Source organism: Caloenas nicobarica, chromosome 1 (genome assembly GCF_036013445.1).
Source record: "Caloenas nicobarica isolate bCalNic1 chromosome 1, bCalNic1.hap1, whole genome shotgun sequence".
NCBI lineage: Eukaryota > Metazoa > Chordata > Aves > Columbiformes > Columbidae > Caloenas > Caloenas nicobarica.
Window position 1 is genome coordinate 104,818,785 of NC_088245.1, and position 21,787 is coordinate 104,840,571.

Here is a 21,787-nt window from a genome sequence, read left to right on the forward strand (position 1 = left end):
CTGGTAATGCAGTCAGTAATGGTTTCTGGGGGAAAAGAACAAATCTAATATTGTAATTTTAGGTCTTTGAATCATTCTGTGGAGTATTTTCAGTCTTCCTGCTAGAAGAGTTTGTGTGTATTAAGATAGTGTTCCTGCACCTAGGTCATGAGAACTCATTTTCCCACCTGAAATTGCAGTTGTTAATTACAAAAGCATTTGCCATGCTTGAGAGATGCTTCTGTACTGTGGAGCTCCATTTAAAAATACTGTTATTTCATCCTACCTTGCTTATTCTGGTATATATTTATATATAGTGCATATATTATATATAATATATATAAAATAGAATATTTTTTCACTTTTTTTTTCTTTTTCTTTTAACCTAAGAAACGTGGGAAGCAAATTACAGCAATATTTCCCTTCAAAAGATGAGTGGTAAATGCAAGGGAGCTCAGCAGTCCAGAACTTCAAAACTAGAATTTGACTTGTAGAGGCACAGAGTCACTGATTTACAGATTTTAAAAGTTCAGGTTTCCCTCAGATGTTGTTCCTCTTCTGAAAGACAATAGAACTGAAAGCAGAAAAGTACTTCCTACTGCATAGATGTAAATTTATATAAATATATTTTTTAAATTATATATTTATATAACTATATATAATATATAAGGTATAATATATATTTATGTATTATATATTATAATTTATATAATAAATATATATTTATATATTATATCTATTATAATTTATATAATGATGTTACACTATAAAATGCATTTTCCCATTTTATATAAGAGAGTCTTCAGGCAGACTGTTCTTTTGCTTTCTCTAAAAATTATTTTTTTAATCTATATAATTTTTGCCAGTAATTTTCTATTTCTTCTGTGAGTTTTGTTTTCCTATATGAAAATAAGTAAAACAATTTCACCTGTACTGCTTTCAGCAATGAATACAGAAATGGAGTATATAAGATATAGTGAGAAGAATTCAGTTTAGCCACTAGTTCTCAGAAGAATTCCTCATTACAGCTGAATCCTCAAAAATACTTTATAACCAAATGGAAATTAATTTACGTTACTGTTCTACTTGGTAAAGCAATTTTTAAAAAGTTTATTTAAAGTATTTTCTTGAAAATATTACTTTGTAGTTTAGTTGTTAACCTCAAGCCAGTGGCCACATAATTATACCAAAGCTTAGACCTTATTACTACACAAAAGGTATACAGTACTTTTAATGCACAGTATCAATTCGGTTGTGTTAGAGATCAGATCTTTGTTACAAACAAAATGCCAAATTATTTTCCATTACTGTGTGCAAGTGGTGTAAACGAATCTTGAAAATTACTTATGCCAAGAGATTGCTTGTGTGTTTTTTTTTTTTTCTTTTGGTGCTCTTTTTTGGAGGCCAACCCTGCACAGGTCAAATAGGGAAGCCTGTGGGCATTGATTCTCATGCAAACCTTGCTCATAAATCATGCTCCAGCTGTCTTGGACATAAGGATGAACTGTTAATCACACCAGACACATCTTTATAATAAGATCATCCTTCTCCTTCTTTTCATGGTCTGAAAAAAGGGACGCAATGTTTAAATTTCATTGGGAGTTTGAATTAACACTTTGTAAGGAGTTCAAGTTCTTATTTCTCATATTTTTGTAAGCAAGCCCACTCAACAGGATCAGATGAGGGAAAGAGCAGAAGGGAAATATAGAATTAAGCTTACTGTGTCTGCTGCATTTTGTGCATTTGAAATGCATATGAAGCACTATATGTGAAATCTATCAGCTCTGTTAAAACCCCATCCATTTTAACAGAAGATATGGAATCAGAAAAGAAACATGAAGCTTTTCAAATCAGGGTGGTTCTGCAGGCTACTCATTTCATCACTAAGAAACAGGACTTGAGGATATCTAGTTCACCAGTGCCCAAACTGCTCTGAACCTGCCAGTTGCACGATTTGCCATCAGTTCCCGCATTAGCGTGCACCACGCCTTCCTGCATTCCTGCCTGAGCACTTCTCCTCCTCTACATCCTGCCCCCCCCACCACCCCAAGGAAGGCAGTGGTGCTCTCTCTGGCTACCCTATTTATGGACCCCTTAGGAAGGGAGGAGTGGGAGAGATGTAGTCACGTTGCTGACTCTGGAGAGCTTGGAAACTAGTTGCATCTTAATTGCATCTTATTTCAGATATTTCTGCCTCCATACTGCCTCCCTTGAACATAGCTCACTTTCAAGAACAGGAAACAGGGTGGATGTTTGGCAATGGGTGCGAACAGCATGGTGACCCCCTGGCAAAAAGCAGTATCCCCTGCTTTTCCTGAGCTTCTGGCATCTGGCAGAATCAATGCAACTGCACAGAGCTCCTGTTCAAGCATGCGACCACCCTGGTTTCTGTCCGTGGTATGTACGAGAGGTTATCGCTGGAGCTGGAAAGTGATTGCAAGGAAGACTGCAGGAGCTGTGAACAGATTCATAAACTACTCTGCAAATGATTTTGTTGTCATTTCCTCAGTTTTGCTCTCGTTTTCTATTTCTGTCTCTTTTCATACATCTGTCTACATCAGTTTGAAGAGTCAATTTATGTATTTCAAAAATTCAGCAAACTAACTTACCTCTTGGATAATTTCCTGGGTAAATTATGCAATATTGCACTGAACATTGTATTAACCGTGAATATGCGGGATTGTATCACAGTTATCGGTATGAGAGTTAATACATTAGAGAAAAAGCATTACTGCCAGACTTCAAGACTTCAGGTAAACTACGCAGCTTTAACACACACACAGTAGAATCCTGATTTTTATTAATAAACTAAAGCAACTTACTGCACGTGTTGGTTTAGAAGAGAAAAGAAAAATGAAAAAAAAAAAGAAAATGTGGTGTTGACCAGTCCCATTTCAATCTAACTGCAAAGCAAACCTTTAATGATGGACTAAGGCAATTAAAGACTTCTTCTCTGTTTAAAACTATATTCCTTGCACACAGAGGTGGCAAAATACATGTGTCGTTACCAGTGGATCTTCCTCTGGCACGTGATGAAGTAGGAAGTACTTTTCTGCTTTCAGTTTGTATGAGAATACAGCGCAAGATTGGCGAGGTTAGTTAAATGTAAATACGCTCAAAGTGACTTGCACCTGTCTGTAGAAAAAGCACGTACATCACACTAATTGTTTTACTGACCTTGTGTGCTTGATGAGTAGAACCTCTGTGTTAGATAACATAGGCCTGTGAGAAACTCTAGGCACTTTATCACTATGTCTGAGATTCTTGCTTTGTTGTGAGCAAAAGCAGGAGGCTGCTCCTGCCTGAAGCCTTGAAATCCAGGCGAGCTCAGCAGGCCCAGCGATCTTCCAGCAGGGCTGAACTCACCAGCGCCCGCGTCCCCGCTTGTGTCACCTCTGCCTGGGAGCGTAGGTGCCACTTCAGAGATCTCCCAGTAGAGAGGTAACTAAAATAAAACTTGCTCTTTGCAATGCATTCGTGGCCTCTGGCTCTTCTTGTGACGTGCCTGCGTATGTGTACACACAGTTCTATTGTCTTTCAGAAGAGGCACAACATCTGAGGGAAACCTGAACTTTTAAAATCTGTAAATCAGTGACTTTCCGTGCCTCTAAAAGTCAAATTCTAGTTCTGAAGTTCTGGACTGCTGAGCTCCCTTGCATTTACCACTCATCTTTTGAAGGGAAATATTGCTGTAATTTGCTTCCCATGTTTCTTAGGTTAAAAGGAAAAAGAAAAAAAAAAAGTAAAAAAGCACTCTGCATTTCTATTAGTGTTCAGCTAAAGCTGCAGTTTCACTCTGTGCGGAATTGAAACTCTTGTGCTCTTGGCTGAGTGACAGTGAGTTCCTAATATGAAAAAAAGTAAAATCAGCCTAGACCAAACAAAAGTACGTCTATTAAAATTTCTGAAGTTTGTAGGTGTAGACTGCAAAGAAGATCCGCAAGCACGCTGAGCTCCTGTCAAAAATTACAGGGTTCAGTGACTGGACACTGTGCTTTAGAAAACCTACTTGCAACCAGAGTGAATGGGCATTAAGCATCTCATATTTTAGCGGTGTTCCAGTGTCATAGACCTGAAATATGGTTAGGCGCTTGAAGAAATCAACTTCAACAATCCAGCTCATGCCAAGTCATTCTCTTATTTCACAATTAATTAAGTGCTTTTGCTTTAGAAGAAGGTGAATATAAATGAATTGAAACTAACGTTCTCTTCTGGTGACAAACAATCTGTGAAATATCCAGAGTGGAATAGCTAGTGTAAGGTGTTTGCAATGAAGGTTTTTCCTCCTACTGGAAATGTGTTGAATGCCCTTGTTGAATGCAACAGGATTTTAGTGACGCGTCTCCATTAGTTATAATAATCCCCAGTTAAAACCTCAGTGCATCTTGTGTGAAAAGAATAATCCAGTTATCAGTAAATAGCAGAGGAATTGTATTTTGTTACAGAACTTTCAGGAATCAGGCAAAAAAGGTGAGAAAGATAGATAGTCCTGAACTTATAGTGAATTAATGAGCTCTTTTCTAGGCCTTAATTGAAATGGTAATGATGCTGTGCACCTTCTTGGTTTTGTTTATGTCTATATGACTCAGCCATTAAAAACAGTGAATATTCAAGTATGATTGCAAATTCTTTCACTGTTCATTCTTCAGATTACAGTCTTTTGAAATGAGTTCCTCAGATCCACGAGAGTCAGAAATTTTGAACTGCTATTTAAAATGTAAAGACAAATATGTGGGGAAATAGGATATTACCCACCAGCCCCCCAATATCATAACCATTGAAATAGTCTGTCCTGCTAAGCATAGAAACTTCTGGAATAAGAAACTCTCAAACAGACATCATGTTCCATGAAATGCTGGATTGTCTGCAGCTTAAGTCTATCAATATCATCTTTAACTTGGTCTCTTCTACACTGTCCCACACAGATTTTACCTTTTTGTATATTGCTTCCAATGCTCCTACCACTATCCTTTTTTTTTTCCCTGGTTTATTTTGGCTCCCTTCCCTGAAGTCACATTCACTTCATTTACATTTCTTCCACAAAGTATTCAGCTGAAGAGATTTGTCCTAGTTCCTGAAGGTATTTGCAGCAGAAATGAACCCGAAGTAATAATAAAAATTACTAAACTTTCAAATCTAAAATATTGTTAATGTCAATTAATATTTCTGTATCTGTTTGCTGAGAGGGGGGAAAAAAAGAAGGAATTGAGCTTCTGCAACTTTTAGTTGTCTGAAGTGAATGTTATGTATTTGCAATGCATTTGTCTCCTAGCTGAGTGATCATATACTCTGTTGCCTAGCATTTTGCAATTGCCCTCCTTTGGGGTTCCCCATGGCTTGGATGTTCATCTTTTTGGAGTAGGTCTTACTATAGATCTTTACGTATGACACTGTAGGTATGTAAAACACAGTTTGAAATGAAAAATAGCAAAGAAGAGAGAAAATTGGAGTGTTTAAGACGAAAAAGAAATCTTTTGTCACAACAGCACGTGGATGTATGAGTAAGGTGAGAATTTGCATAAAAGGAAAAAAATAAGAGTAGTCAGTTATTTTTATGGGAGGTGGAGGACTAAGTGCGGCACTGTTGTTTTAATTTTGAGAACAAATGTTTGAGGAAGTCGGTTGCAGCAGTTGTTTCACATTCAATTATTTCTCAAGACACAGTCCAGCTGAAGAGTACTGGTAGAATAGTGATTGCTGCTGTTGCCTTGAGTGAGTTATGTTGTTATACTCTCCTCTGCACCTGGGCTGAACCAGTACGGACCTCTTTTATGCTGTTTTCTTCTGCTCTGATTTACAGTCTCCTCCAGCAACAAATCTGCCAGATCTGGAAGCACCCAGAACATGGTAGGTTAAACTTTCATTTTAAATTTGCTCTTAGACCGCCTTCACTGGAACTGTTGTGGAAGACTTTCAAGAGCGTAATCACCTTTTCTGCTCTCTAAATATCCCAGTTTATTATTCTGATTAGAAGATGCAATATGTAAAGACAGGAAAGTAAAGCATTTATGTATGCTAATACTAACTGCCTAGGACTTATTTGTACTACTGTGCTACAGAACTAGTAGTATAATATCTTTTCTAATTGCTGCAAGTTCTCAGGTGATTTTTTTTGCTAGCCTTCGCCAGTTTCATCTCTTAAATACGTATTGAACATCTACAGAAGAACTTCCTTCAGAAACACCTAGCTGTATTGTTGCTGAATATTTGAAGAATAACCTAAATCGTTATGGGTTTGTGCACATCCTACTAAATAGCAGCAAATGAGTGCTTTTTGAACTTTTATGAAGCCAAGCATAGAGCCAAGAGAAAAGGACACCTCACGTGCATACCTCTAGCTGTAATTTTAAACTAGCTTCTCATTGCCAAGATATTGCACGAGTGTTGCTTGTTTCCTCTAATTAAAACAATGTTTTTTGAAATTGTGCTGCTACTATAACAGACACAAGGTTTTACACATGAAAATAGTTAGAGCAGCGGAATGTAACAGTTTACAGTTAAAATGGCTAATGCATTAAAAAGGTGTCAGGAAAGAGAAGGGTATACAAAGAAATGAAGCACAGAGATGGTAGGATCTAGGCTGGCTCTGCAACAACACTTCAGTTCCTAAAAATGCTGCAATACATGAGAGTTCAAAATCTGAGCATTGCAAATGTCACAAGAGGCGTTTTTTGAATTCTTAGGAAACCTATAAATATGTTTGTGGAGATTATTAAATCCCAGAGTAATTGCATCTAGTTTCAGGCACCTAACCCTGCAGTGCTGGTCTCTGTTTGGTGTGTGGTCAGGCAGAGGTCCCTCCATCTTCAGAGCTGAGTAGTGCCTGTAGTGGGGCCTCTCTCTCCCCTCTCTCTCTGCCACTCTCTCCTCTCTTCTCTCTGCCAGTCTCTTTATCATCAGTGCAGCACAGGTTGAAGGCAATGAATTGAGGAACTTAGGTGAGTGCCTAAAATTAGGTGCCTGAGTGCAGTGGCCAAGTATGAGTTCATGTAGAAAGTTTGTGGCAATCTAGACTGCAATCCCACCTTGATCAGGTCTTACGCTAGTGTTTGGACAGAAGGTTTTAATTTGGTTTAGCAAATGTTTAAATGTTTATTCCAATTAACTTTTCCTCAAGAGCAGCCATCTGTGGTTTGACTCCCAGTTAGCGGAAGAGGTTTTCCTTCCTTCTTTTAGAGGAAGATGGGCTGCTGAAGTCTGCTCCATGGTGGTTGTCAGTATTTCCCTAAGTGGCTGCACATATTGCGTCCATGGCTGGCGGGGCTCAGCACCTCATGTTCTGCGGTAGCATCCGTCGATAGATAAAAGTAAATGGAATCCATGTGATGGAGTGACATGTCCTGCCATGCAGAGAGTCTCTGTGGTTTCTCTGCCACACTCCATGGGCACTTCCTTTGGCTAAACGACCCTGGTCCCTGGGGTACGTTGGTCTGGTAAGGCAAGAGATCAAGGAAGGCAGGAGCTGGGGCATCATGGGACATTAGGCTATGGTTAGTCTCTCTTTGTTTTTTCATTAGTCTAATTAAGTCTTTTCCATGCCTAATATAATGCGTCCCTTGGAAAAGAAGGAAGGTAAAATATCTACAAGAATATAACCAAATTTTTCTTCTGCTATGTCCCTTGTCCCTTTTCATTCAAAGGAAGACTTTCAGTTTTCAGTGTAATTAATATCAGTGGTAAAGCCCTTCCTTCTCCCTCCCAGATCTCTGCCCGTATTAGTGGAGGAAGAAGAGTTCTAAAAAGAAAGCTAGGATGGTGGGAGGAAATGAATGCATTATATCTCCTCCAAATTGGCTCCCCATTTACTCAGATTATTCTTATTCATAATTTTCATCCAAGTGCTTGTCTACATCAGGAAATCAAAAAGTTGATCATCCTCTAAAGTTGATTGGTTATACAGTACTGAAGTCATTGGTGAACTACCTTACCCAGTGGCCTCTGTCTGGGTGAAGTTCCAAAGTGACTTGCTGTAAACCAAATGAAGGTTATTTTGATTCTCAACGAATGAGTTCACAAGAGTTGAAAATAATGAAATGTGAATTCACATCATGGCCTGGTTAGTCCAGGTTAGCTTTCCCTGAGAAACTGTATGAATGATAGTCATGGCTATCAACTGCAATATTTAACTACATTGTCTCTGTTCTGAGGATCTGCTGAAAAGAAGAAAGCACCATAGCACTTCACATAGGAGTCAGAGCTTCTCCACCAAAAAAGATGGCAGGATAAATAGCCCAGCTAAAGTGCCTCTACACCAATGCACACAGCATGGGCAACAAAGAGGAGGAGTTGGAAGCCATTGTGCAATTGGAAAACTGATATAATGGCAGTCACAGAAACATGGTGGGATGACTCGTATAACTGGAATGCTGCAATGGATGGCTCTAAGCTCTTCAGAAGTGATAGGCAAGGAAGAAGAGGTGCTGGGGTAGCCCTTTATGGTAGGGAGTTTTTTGACTGTCTAGAGCTTGATGATAATGATGAAAGGGTCGAGTGTTTATGAGTAAGAATTGAGGGAAAGGTCAACAAGGCAGTTATGGTGGCGTCTGTTACCAACAACTGAACCAGGATGAAGAGATAGATGAAATATTCTATAAGCAGCTGGGAGAAGTCTCACAGTTGCTAACCCTTGTTCTCATTGGGGACTTTAACTTATCTGATGTCTGTAGGAAATGCAATCCAGCAGAGAGAAAACAGTCTAGGAGGTTCCTGGAGTGTATGGAAGACAACTTCCTGACACAGCTGGTTAGTAAGCCAGCTAGGGAAGGTGCCACAATGGACCTGTTTTTTGTGAACAGAGAAGGACTTGTGGGTGATGTGATGGCTAGAGGTCATCCAGGGCATAGCAATCACGAAATGAGAGAGTTTTCCATTCTTGGAGAAATAAGGAGGAGGATTATCAGAATTGCTACTTTGGACTTCTGAAGGGCAGACTTTGGCCTGTTTAAGGGCCTGGTTGGCAGAGTCCCTTGTGAAGAAGTTCTGAAGGTAAAGGAGTCCAAGAAAGCTGGATACTCTTCAAGAAGTAAATTTAAAGGTGCAGGAGTGGCTCATCTTTTAGCACATGGGGACAAAGATCAGCCTGGCTAAGCAGAGAGCATTGGCTGAAAGTCAGGAAAAAAAGGAGAGTTTATGACCTTTGGAAGAAGGGGCAGGCAACTCAGGAGGACCACAAAGATGCTGTGAAGTTATGCAGGGAGAAAATTAGAAGGGCCAAAGCCCAACTAGAAGTTAATTTGGCTATGCAGTAAAAGACAACAAAAATGTTTTGTTTCGGTTTCTTGGTTTGTTTTTTTTTGGTGGGTTTTTGGGGGTTTTGTTTGGTTGGTTGGTTGGTTGTTTTTTTTAAAATACATTAACAACAAAAGGTGGGCTAAGGAGAATCTCCACCTCTTACTAGATGCAGGGAGAAACATAGTGAAAAAGGCTAAGGAAAAGAATGAGGTACTTAATTCTTTCTTTGCTTCAGTCTTTAACAGTAAGACAGCTTGTTCTCAGGGTACCCAGCCAGCTGAGCTAGAAGACAGACACAGGGAGCAGAATGAAACCCCATACTCCAAGAAGAAATGGCTAGTGACCTGCTGCACCACTTAGACACAAAAAAGTGACTAGAGATTTTCTCTGTCTTCATATGCTTCAAATAATTAACTTTGCTCATTTATCAATCATATAACGGCAACCTGCTAGAAGTTTAACACTCCTTGTTTCTCCTTAAAGAAAAAAAATAACAGCAATATGGCCCTTAATCACAGCCCTTGTCATTTTTTCAGTAGATTTTTTTTTTAAGATGAATTATTTAAAGAGTGATATTTATCTCAATACTAAAATACTTAGTGGTAAGACAGTAAAGAAAGAATTTGAGGAAATACCAACATACGCCTTCCTCAAACTTAGAATCCCACCTATACTTCCACTTCTAGCTAGCGTAAGAGAATGGACCACAGCTTAGCTGTATATTCGATCTGAGCGAGTACGTGATTGGTATGATGGACTATGAGATGTTTTCATTGCAGTAAATTAATACCTCCCTATTTCCTTATTTTAGGTACCTCATGCAAAAGTGCCAAATGCATTGCTGTTGGTCTTGCTCTTCTTATTTCCAATACTACTGTCAGGATCTTGGTTTCCCAGAAGTTTGCCCTGTGATGTTAAAGTCTCTGAAGGTGCTGTGACAGTGGACTGCACTGATCGGCGTCTCACTGAAGTCCCCAGAGGGATTCCTGCAAATGCTACCAACCTCACCCTGAATATTAACCATATCCCCCATATAAATCCAACATCCTTTGCACATCTTGAAAACCTCGTGGAAATTGACTTCAGATGCAACTGTGTGCCTGTCAAACTAGGGCCCAAAGACAATGTGTGCATCAGGAGACCGAAGATTGAGAATGGCAGTTTCGCTGCCCTGACAAGACTGAAATCATTGTATTTGGATGCAAACCAGCTGTTGGAAATACCCCGGGGTCTCCCTGCTACTTTAAGTCTGCTGAGCCTGGAAGCAAACTATATATTTTCTATCCAAAAAACCAATTTGTCAGAGCTAGGAAACATAGAAGTATTGTATCTGGGACAGAACTGTTACTACCGTAACCCATGCAATGTTTCCTTTGAAATTGAAAAAACAGCCTTTCTGGAGCTGAAAAAATTAACAGTACTATCCCTGAAGTCTAACAACTTAACTCAGATTCCACCCAATTTGTCATCTACTTTAAAGGAATTGTATATTTACAATAACATGATTCAAGTGATTCAAGACCATGATTTAAGTGCCCTTCACAACCTAGAAATTCTTGATCTTAGTGGTAATTGCCCACGTTGCTATAATGCCCCATATCCTTGTACTCCCTGCCCCAAGGGTACAATTGAGATACACTCAAATGCTTTTTATTCCTTGAAAAAATTAAGAATTTTGCGGCTTCACAGTAACTCTCTTCAGAGCATACCCAGCGTTTGGTTTAAAAACATCAGGAATCTCAAGGAGCTTGACCTCTCCCAAAATTTCCTCATGAAGGAGATTGGAGATGCTCAGTTTTTGAAGTTTATCCCCAGCCTTGTAGTGCTTGATCTGTCTTTTAATTTTGAAGTGAAGGTCTATTCTCCATTCTTGAATCTGTCTAAGATGTTTTCCTTCCTCTCTAACCTGGAAATTCTGCGGCTCAAGGGATATGTCTTTAAAGAACTTAGAGAGGAAAATCTAGATCCATTGCGCGGTCTTAGGAATTTAACAGTGTTGGATCTCGGGACTAATTTTATTAAAGTAGCTGACTTGAGACTGTTCAAGGAATTCCCAGCTCTTAAACTCATAGACCTCTCAGTGAATAAAATTTCTCCTTCCTCAGATGAAAACAACTTTAATGGGTTTTGCTCTAATCCTAGGATTTCATTAGAGCAATACAACAGGCAAGTATTACAAGAGATGCATTATTTCAGGTATGATGAGTATGGGAGAAGTTGCAGGTCCAAAGACAAAGAAGCTGCTTCCTCTCGATCATTAGTTAAGGAAGAGTGCCTGAAATATGGAGAAACTCTGGATTTAAGCAGAAACAACATATTTTTCATTAACCCCTCAGACTTCCAGGGACTTAGATCCCTCAGATGTCTCAACTTGTCTGGTAATGCAATAAGTCAAACTCTAAATGGAAGTGAATTCTACTACTTGTCTGGATTGAAATATCTGGATTTTTCTAACAACAGGATTGACTTGCTATACTCAACAGCATTCAAAGAGCTAAAACTTTTAGAAATACTAGACCTAAGCAATAATGAACATTATTTTCTGGCAGAAGGTGTTACTCACGTGCTTAATTTTATGAAAAACTTGCCTCATCTGAAGAAGCTGATGATGAATGAGAATGAGATTTCTACCTCTATTAGCACAGGAATGGAAAGCCAGTCTCTTGAGATTTTAGAATTCAGAGGCAATCGTTTAGATGTTTTATGGATGGATGGGAATGCAAGGTACTTATCATTCTTCAAGAATCTGACCAGCCTGGAACAACTGGACATTTCCTTCAACTCACTCAGTTTTTTGCCCGCCGGTGTTTTTGAAGCTATGCCCCCAGAACTCAAGGTCCTCAACTTAACCAATAACCGGCTGAAGACTTTCAGCTGGGGAAGCCTGCAGAATCTGAAGAGACTAGTAACGCTGGACCTCAGCAATAACCTTCTGACTACTGTTCCCCGAGAGCTGTCCAATTGCTCTTCAGTGCTCCAAGAACTGATGCTCCGAAACAATCGCATTCAACGGCTAACCAAATATTTTCTCAGAGGCGCTTTTCAATTGAAATACTTGGACCTCAGCTCAAACAAGATCCAAATAATCAAGAAATCGAGCTTCCCTGAAAATGTCATTAACAACCTGAGGATGCTGCTTTTGCATGGCAATCCTTTCAAGTGCAATTGTGATGCCGTCTGGTTTGTTTGGTGGATCAATCAGACTCAAGTGACTATTCCCCTTCTGGCCACAGATGTGATCTGTGCTGGCCCAGGGGCACATAAGGGAAGGAGCCTGGTTTTGTTGGATCTGTATACCTGCGAGCTGGACACCTCCTATTTGATCCTGTATGCTCTGTCAGCTGCAACTGTGCTCGGCTTCATGGTGTTCACAGTGACGAGCCACCTCTACTTCTGGGATGTGTGGTATAGTTACCATTACTGCGCTGCCAAGCTGAAGGGCTATCGGCGTTTGTCTTTACCAGAGGCTTGCTACGATGCATTTATTGCCTATGACAATAAAGATCCAGCTGTGAATGAGTGGGTGCTGACTGAACTGGTTGAAAGGCTGGAAGATCAAAAAGCCAGACAGTTCAATTTGTGTCTGGAAGAGAGGGACTGGCTGGCAGGACAGCCAGTCTTTGTCAACCTTTCCCAGAGCATTCAGCTGAGCAAAAAGACCATATTTGTGCTGACCAAGAAATACATTCAAAGCGGCAGCTTCAAGACAACATTTTACATGGCCCACCAGCGGCTTCTAGATGAAAGAACAGATGTCATTATCTTGATATTTCTGGAGAAGGTTTTGCAGAAGTCCCGCTACGTCCGGCTGAGGAAGAGGCTGTGCAGAAATTCTGTCCTGGAATGGCCAACTAACCCCCGATCTCAGCCCTACTTCTGGCAGTGCCTGAAAAATGCAATAGCCATGAGCAATACCCTGGCGTACAACAAGCTTCTCCAAGAAACTGTTTAGCTCTACCCTTCCCTGTGAATACTCTTCGGATGCACGGTGAGAAAAAGATCCTAAACTTCATTTGGAGACAGCGTGGAAGCATGGAGGTTAAATGCAATTGTGACATCCTACCCCAAAACAAAATGCACAATTAGTCCCAAAGCTGATAGTTCACTTGTTTTGCTATGACAAGACTGAACAGAAACTGTTGCCAGCACAGATGTTTATCTGACATGCACCTTGTTTGATATTGGTTGCTGCACAATAAGAGAATATGCACTACCCTCTGGAAGTCCCTGGTTTTGAACAGACTCACCACTTCCAGCTTTCAGTTCACTGGTCGCCTCCAGCATCTCCTGGGGTTGGGTCAAGTGCGAGTGAGACACCTGCCCAGCTTACTTTTGTACACAGACTGCTGGGAGGACTTGGGCCATGCCTGAAGCTGCTGCTGTTCAGATCACTGTTGGAGTAAATGTGATTTTAATAGAAAATTATGGATTCTGTATTTGGTGTATTTATTCAAATCAAGAAAATTATTTTCTGACTCACCCGTTTCAGAAAATACCCTAAGCAAAGCTCATGCTTTAATTTTAGGAGTTGGGGAAATGTAAGAATGATTATCTCTTCATCTTGGGCTTATAGCCGCTGAGCCTACAGCTTCTGTCTGAGTGGGCAATAGGCTGAACGGCTGCGGTAAGGGTATTCTGGTTGGACTGCCGTCAGGAGCTTGGGTGTGATATGTCAGAAATCACATAAATCTGAAGAGACTTTGAAGAACGTGCATGTGCTGAAATAGTAACATATGTGGGAAACAAATTTTGGTTTTGCAGGTCTGGGTTTGCAGATTCACTTTGCCTTTCACCTTGCTACTTGGCTGCTTACTGAGCTGCCTCCTCCCTGAAGACTCAGAGCTCCTTGCCAGTCTTGTGTCATCAGCTTTAGGAGCTCGGCTTCCCCGTTTCCGTCCAGGTCCTGTGTTAAAACCCCTTGTGTATCAACTGAGTTGGTGTTAGCAGGTCCAGCTGCAGTTGGTGGCTGAGGACATGCTAAAGTGACAGGCCTGCTTCCATGAGCCCAGACTTTCTCCAGAACAAAACACAGTCACTTAAACTGCAAAACACGTAAGGCCAAGTCAGACAAGGAGACCATGCATCCCACTGTTTCTTTAGCTGTACTGTGGTGCTCCAGGGCAGCCACAGCCCTTCTTTGCCTCCTTGCTCCCCAAGCAGGTCCCTGTCCCACAGCTGCTGCTGGGGCATCACGAAAAATCTGAGCTGGGGTCTGAGTTTACAGGTGTCCTGAAAAAAGGAAGAAACCCTGCTCAAAAACATGAACACTTGGGCCTGTTCCCTACTCCAGTTCACAGCACAACCTCATCAAACATATGACAGTATTTCAACTGAAGCCTTTTGTAATGGCAGCCTAAACCTCTGTGCGTGGCACAGGCAGGCTCTCTGCTTCAGGACGAGCAGCGTGCTCTGACCTTGCCAGGAGATCCTGTCCACAGTGCAGTCTTGGGCAGCTTCTCCCCTCTCTCTTTTCTGTCAATGAGTCTTGGTGACAGCTCTGGCCGATGGGGAGCTGATACTCTTAACTGCTTTGAAACTTGCAGCAATCATGCCTGCATAGAATTCTCAGTCTTGAGGGATGCAGGATGGGTAAAATGTAGACTGAGGACTCAGAGCCTCAGAAAGGCAAACTTTTGGCTGTTTAGGGTGCTAGTATGCAAGATCCCTTGGGAAACTGCCCTCAGAGATAAAGGAGCAAAAGAGAACTGGAAGATATTTAAAGACATTTTTCTTAGGGCAAAAGAGCTCTCAGTCCCAACATGCAAGTAGTTGGGAAGGAAAGGCAGGAGGCCAGTTTGGCTAACCCATGACCTTTTAGCCAAACTAAAACACAGAAAAAATATGCATGGGCAGTGGAGTCAGGGATATACAACCTGGAGAGATTATAGGGCTGTGGCCCAAGCGTGCAGGGAGAAGATGAGGAAAACCAAGGCACAGATGGAGCTGAAATTGACTAAGGGTGTAAAAAATAACAAAGACTTCTTCAGGTACATAAGACAAAAAAAAAAGATGAAAGAAATTGTATCCCCCATGATGAGTGAAACAGGACACCTGGCTACAACCAACACAGAGAAGCCCAAGGTAGTTTTTTGCCTCAGTCTTGAACAGCAAGTTCTCTAACCAAACCACACAAGTAGCAGAATCCAAAGGCAGGGACACCCACCCTAGGAGAAGACCAGGATTGAGAGCATCTGGGGAACCTTGATGTGTATAAGTGCCTGGGACCTGATGAGGTGCATCCGCAAGTCCTGAGGGAAATTGCAGATGAAGTTGCTCAGCCACCAGCCATCATGTTTGAGAAGCTGTGGCAGACCAGCTGAAGTTGTTGCTGACTGGAAAAGGGGAAACATAGCTGTCATTTTTATAAAGGGAAAAAAGAAGACCCGGGGAGCTACAGGCTGGTTAGTCTCACCCCTGTGCCCAGCAAGATAATGAAGCAGATCCTCCTGGAAACTACGCTGAGGTACATGGAAAACAAAAAAATGATCAGTGACTGTCCACATGGCTTCACTAAGGGCAAATCATGCCTGAAAATTTATTGGCCTTTTGTGACAGTTACAATATTGGTGGAAAAGGGGAGTGACTCACGTCATCTACCTGGACTTCTGAAAAGCATTTGACACTGTCTCGCACAACATCCTTGTCTCTAAAACAGAGAAATATGGAATTGATGGATGGACCATTTGGTGGATAAGGAGTTGGTTTGATGTTTGCACTCGAAGAGTTGCAGCTCAATATCCAGGTGGAGACCAGTGACGAGTGGTGTCCCTCAGGGGTCAGTATTGGGACCAATATTGTTTAACGTCTTTGTTGCCAACGTGGACAGCACGACTGAGTGCATGCCCAGCAAGTCTGCCGATGACATCAAACTGAGTGGTGTGGTCAACACGCCTGAGGGAAGGGACCTGGACAAGTTCAAGAAGTGGTCTCATGTAAACCTCATGAGGTTCAACAAGGTCAAGTGCAAGGTCCTGCACATGGTCAGGGCAATCCCAAGCACAAATATAGGCCAGAAGGAGAATGGATTTAGAGCAGCCCTGAGAAGAAGGACTTGGAGATATTGCTGGGCGAAAAACTGAATACGAGCCAGCAATGCGCACTAGTAGCCCAGAAAGCCAATTGCATCCTGGACTGCACCAAGAAAAGCATGGCCAGCACATCAAGGAAGGTGATTCTCCCTCTCTATTCCTACTCTTGTGAGATTCCCCACCTGGAGCACTGTGTTCAGACCTGGGGCCCCCAGCATAAGAAAGACATGGTTGTTCTCAAGTGTGTCCAGAGGACGGCCACAAATATGATAAGAATTCTGGAATGGCTCTCTTATGAAGATTGGCTGAGAGGGTTGGGGTTATTTAGGCTGGAGAAGAGAAGGCTTGGGAGAGACCTTATAGCAGCCCTCCAGTACTTAAAGGGTGCCTACAGAAAAGATGAGGAAGAACTCTTGATCAGGGAGTGTAGTGATAGGGTAAAAAGTAACAGTTTTAAACTGAAAGCGGGTAGATTTAGATTAGATATTAGGAATAAATTCTTTACTGTGTGGGTGGTGGGACACTGGAATAGGTTGCCCAGAGAAGTTGTGGTTGCCTCACCCTTGTTAAGAGTTCAAGGCCAGATTGGATGGGGCTTTGAGCAACCTGGTCTAGTGGAAGGTGTCCTTGTCAATGGCTGAGGGGTTGTAACTAGATGATCTTTAAGTCCCTCCAATCCAATCCATTCTATGATTCTGTGATCTCACCTCCTCCTGCATTTCCTCACCTAACTGTTCAGCCTGGTCCTTTCTTAAAGTAGCCACTTTTTGATTTAGTTTTAGGCATCCAGACAAACAAGGACACAAAGTCAAGCAAGAAAACCAAGGTTCATATAATAATATCACATATAATAGGGATTTTTTCACCCCAATTTATCACAGCAGTTTTACTGATTACCAACAGAAGCAGGGGGAAGAGGAGGGGCTGGTTAGAAGAGTGGGTGCTTTATGGTTATGTTTTACCAAAAGTCTTTCTGATGGTTGTGTTTGTAAACCTAAATAATCTGTATCTCTAAGTAGCTGTAATATGGCTTTCTTCATAAGGTAGAATCAGAATCATAGAATATCTTAAGTCAGGAGAGACAAACAAGTATTGAGTCCAACTCATTGCCTCTTGCAGGACTACCTAAAAATAAACCATATGACTAAGAGCATTGTACAGACACTCCTTGAACTCTGACAGTATTGGTGCTATGACCACTTTCCTGGGAGCCTGTTCCAGTGACTGACCAATCTCTCAGTGAAGAAACTTCTCCTGATGTCCAGTCTAAACTTCCCCTAATCCAGGTTCATACCATTTCCTTGTGTCTTATCACCAGAGAGAGGAGATCAGCACCTTCCATTCTGCTGACCCCTTTGAGGAAGTTGCAACTGGGATGAGTAACCCCTTAGCCTTCTCTTCTCCGAGCTGAACAAACCAAGTCACCTCAGCCACTCCTCATAAGTCTTGCCCTCAAGGCCTTTCACCATCTTGGTTGCCCTCCTCTGGACAGGTTCTAATAGTCTGATGTCCTTCTGACGTTGAGGTGCCCAAAACTGCACACGGTACTCAGGGTGGGGCTGCACCAGTGCAGTGTAGAGTGGGACAATCGCCTCTGCTAATCAGCCAGGTGTGCTGTGCTTGATGTACCCCTGGACACGGTGGGCCCTTTTGGCTGCCAGGGCACACTGTTGTTCATGTTCAACTTGCCATCAACTTAAAACCCCCAGATCTCTTTCCACGGGGCTGCTCTCCAGCCTCTCGTCCCTCAATTTGTGTGTATGACCAGAATTGCTGCACCCCAGGTGCAAAATCTGGCACTTGCTCTTACTAAATTCCATGCAGTTGGTGATTGCCCAGCTCTCTAGTCTATCCAGATCTCTCTGTAAGGCCTCTGTACCTTTGAGGGAGTTAACAGTTCCTCTTAATTTGTACTAAAAAAATCAGGAAACTTAATGTACATTTGATTCCTACATTCAGATAATTTACAAAAACATTGAAGCACACTGGCCCTAAAATTGAGCCCGGGAGAACCCTACTGGTGACTGGCTGCCAGCCTGATGTAACCCCATTTACTATAACTCTTTGAGCCTCACCCATCAGCCAATTGTTCATCCATCATGTTATGGACCTGTTCAGCTGTATTGCTGAACATTTTGTCCAGAAGAATACTGTGAGAGACAGTATAAAAAGCTTTGCTAAAATTAAAACAAACAAACACCACATCTACTGGCTTCCCTTGGTCAATTAGATGGGTGACCTTGTCACAACAAGAAATTAAGTTAGTTAAACAGGTCTTTCCCCTCGTGAACCCATGCTGGCTATGATCAGTGACTGCATTGTCTCTCAAGGGTCTTTCAACAACTCCCAGAACAACCTTCTCCATAATTTTACCAGACACTGACATGAGACTGACAGGATTGTAACTGCCAGGGTCTTCCTTCTTACTCTTCTTGAAAACTGGAACATTTGCCATCTTCCAGTCAACTGGGACCTCTCCAGATTCCCAAGACCATTGAAAAATAATGGAGAGAGGTTCCACAACAACATCAGCCATCTCATTAAGTACCGTGGGATTATTTTATGTGCTGGCTAGCTGGAGCAGTAAGTCTTGAACAAGTTCAGACTCAACTGGGAGTTTGTCATTCCCCCAGTCACGATCTCCTAACATAGGGCTCTGGGAGTCCCAGGGCCCATCATCAGTTTTGAAGACAGAAACAAAGAAGGTATTAAATATTTCCGCTTTGTCTGCATCCCTATTTGTAAGGTGATTTACCTTATCAAGTTATCTCTGATTCTCTTTTTGCTGTTAGCGTGTTTTAAAAAGCCCTTTTTGTTGTCCTTTACAGTACTGACCAACTTGAACTCTAATTGAGCTTTGGCCACACAAATTTTCCCCCTACAGTGGCAAATAGCATCTCTGTAGCCCTCCTGTGTCACCTGTCTTCACTTCCAATGTCCATACACTTTCCTTTTCCACCTAGGTTTTGGAAGATTTCCACTCATCCAAACCAACCTTTGCCTCACTTGCTTGACTTCCAACACTTTGAAATTGCTTCTCCTGCACTCTTAAGAGATAGCTCTTAAAAAGTAACCATCATTCATGGATCCCAATACCTTCAGAAGCAGATTCCCAGGGGACCTTACTAACTAGCTCCTTCAGTAGCTTGAATTCTGCTCTCCCCATACCCAGGGTCAAAGTTTTGCTGGCGGTTTTTCTCATGTCACCGATTTGAAACTCTACTGCTTCATAGTCACTGTGACCAAGACAGTCACCAATCACCATGTTGCCCATGAGTTCCTCTATGTTTACGAAGAACAAATCTAGGTAGACACCTTTCCTAGTCATCTCCTTTATTACCTGTACCAAGAAGTTATGTTCAATGTGCTACAGGAATTTCCTGGATCTCTTTGTGTCCACTGTATGATATTCTCAGTTGACACGTGAGAAGCTAAAATCACCCATAAGGACAAAAGCAGCTGATCTAGAGCTATTTCTTAGTTCCTTATAGAATAATTCATCAGTGTTGTCATCCTGGCTGGGTGGTTGATAGTAGACTCCCACAACAACATCCACTTTATTTGCTTTCTCTGTCATCCTTACCCAGAGGCTCTCGACCATGTCATCACCAACTATGGCAAGTGCCATAGGATCCAACCCCTCTCTCACATACAGCACCACGCCCTGGCCTTGCTGGCCCTGCCTGTCCCTCCTGAAGAGCCTATAACTGTCCATCATGGCACACCAGTCACAGGACTTAACCTACCAGGTTTCAGTTATGCCAATGACATTGTAGCTTTGGGACTGGGCCGAAGCTTCCAGCTCCTCTTGTTTATTTCTCATGCTGCACTGATTAGTATAGAAACATTCCAAATGTGCTTCAGTGTAGTCACGACATTGTGGAGCAGATGGAAGGACCTCATTAGCACAACTTCCCTCAAACTTTGGCATGCTGACCAGCAACTTATCACTTTATTTGGTAAAGCAATTTTTCAAATGTAAGATTATTTCAACTATTGTCTTGAAAATATTGCTTTGCAGTTACATTGTTAACCCCAAGTCTGTGGCCACATAATTATACCAAAATTTTGATCTTATTACTACGCAGAGTAAAAAAGTACACAATGCTTTTTATGCATGGTATCAATTCAGTTGTTTTATAGATCAGATCTTTGTTACAAACAAAATGCTGAGTTGTTCGCCTTTAGTGTGCACAAATATTATAAATAAATCATGAAAATTACTTATGCCAAGAGATTGGTTGTAGTTTTGTTATTTTGATACTTTTTTTTTTTTTTTTGAAGCATATGCCCTGCACAGGTCAAATAGGGAAGACTGTGGGCATTGATTCTCATGCAAACCTTGCTCATAAATCATGCTCCAGCTGTCTTGGACATAAGGATGAACTGTTAATCATACCAGACTGGTACACATCTTTATAATAAGATCATCCTTCTCCTTTTTATGTTCTGACAAAAGGGACACAGTGTTTAAATTTAATTGGGAGTTTGAATTAACACTTTGTAGTGGAGTTCAAGTTCTTATTTCTCAGATCGTTGTAAGCAAACCCACTCAACAGGATGAGATGGGGGAAAGAGCAGAAGGGAAATACAGAATTAAGCTTACTGTGTCTGCTGCATTTTGTGTACTTGAAATGCATATGAAGAGCTATAGGTGAAATCCAACAGCTCTATGAAAACCCCGTCCATTTAGACAGAATTAAAAGATATGGAAACAGAAAATTGTGTGTGTTTGGTATTCAATGCTCTACGCTGCCAAGTCCATGCTGGGATTCTGGTCTGAAGATCAGATGACAGTTCAGCCTGGTGGGAAACTTCATTCTCTCAGCACCATTATTCTGAAATAAAGGGAAAAAAACTGCATTGCATAGCAGTAGGTAGAGGTTTTAGCTCATATTTGTCTACAAACCCTGTTTTGCCTCATTTTTGCTGCCCTAGTGGAAGTACAATTTTTTGCCTTGAAGTCTGCAGCCTTTCTGGAAGCTCTTGCCATGGTCTCCAGGGTTTTAAATGTCGAAAGCTCAGAGCCTGTTGCTGAGGCAGTGGACTACGGGGAGTGAAACCTGGGCAAGTTTTCACTGCACAAGCCCCTCTCCGAGTTGTTTGTCAGGTATCTGTTGCTAAAGCTGGTGCTCTGTAGCCTGTCGCATGTTGTGGTGGATGACCCTGGCTGGCAGCCAAGCCCCCAGCCAGCCTGTTTGGGGAGAGAATCAGGAGAGCAGAAGTGGGAGTTGCTTCTGGGTGGAAATAAAGACAGGTTAATAAATGAAGAAAAGCAAATGGTGCAAATGCAATCACTTACCACCTCCCATCAGTAGATCGATGCCCATCCAGCCTCTGAGTGACGACTGCTTTGTGAAAGTCCCCGTGCTCCAGTTTTTTTGCTGGGCACAGCACCATGAGGAATCAGATGTCCTTTGGTCAGTTGGGATCTAGTGTCCTGGCTGTGTCCCTTACCAGCCTCTTGCCCACTCCCATAGTTCTCCCAGGGTGCAGCACAAGAAGCGGAGAAGGCCTTGAGGCTATGCAAGTTCTCCAGTAGTCATAAC

The 21,787-nt window shown here is 41.7% G+C and overlaps 1 protein-coding gene across 1 annotated transcript; it reads left to right on the forward strand.

Moving 5' to 3' along the window:
• Positions 1-2,651: 2,651 nt before the first annotated feature.
• On the forward strand, positions 2,652-13,162 carry LOC135991367 (toll-like receptor 7). Its single transcript, XM_065639994.1, has 4 exons — positions 2,652-2,676; positions 5,638-5,830; positions 6,538-6,547; positions 10,022-13,162. Exons 1-4 carry the CDS (start codon positions 2,652-2,654, stop codon positions 13,160-13,162), a joined length of 3,369 nt encoding a protein of 1,122 aa, XP_065496066.1.
• The last annotated feature ends 8,625 nt before the right edge of the window (positions 13,163-21,787 follow it).

Coding starts and splice junctions, on each gene's coding strand:
- LOC135991367 (XM_065639994.1), top strand. CDS start 2,652: ATGCGGGATTGTATCACAGTTATCG. Junction 2,677..5,637: donor GGATTGTATCACAGTTATCG/GTATGAGAGTTA, acceptor TTATTTCTCAAG/ACACAGTCCAGCTGAAGAGT.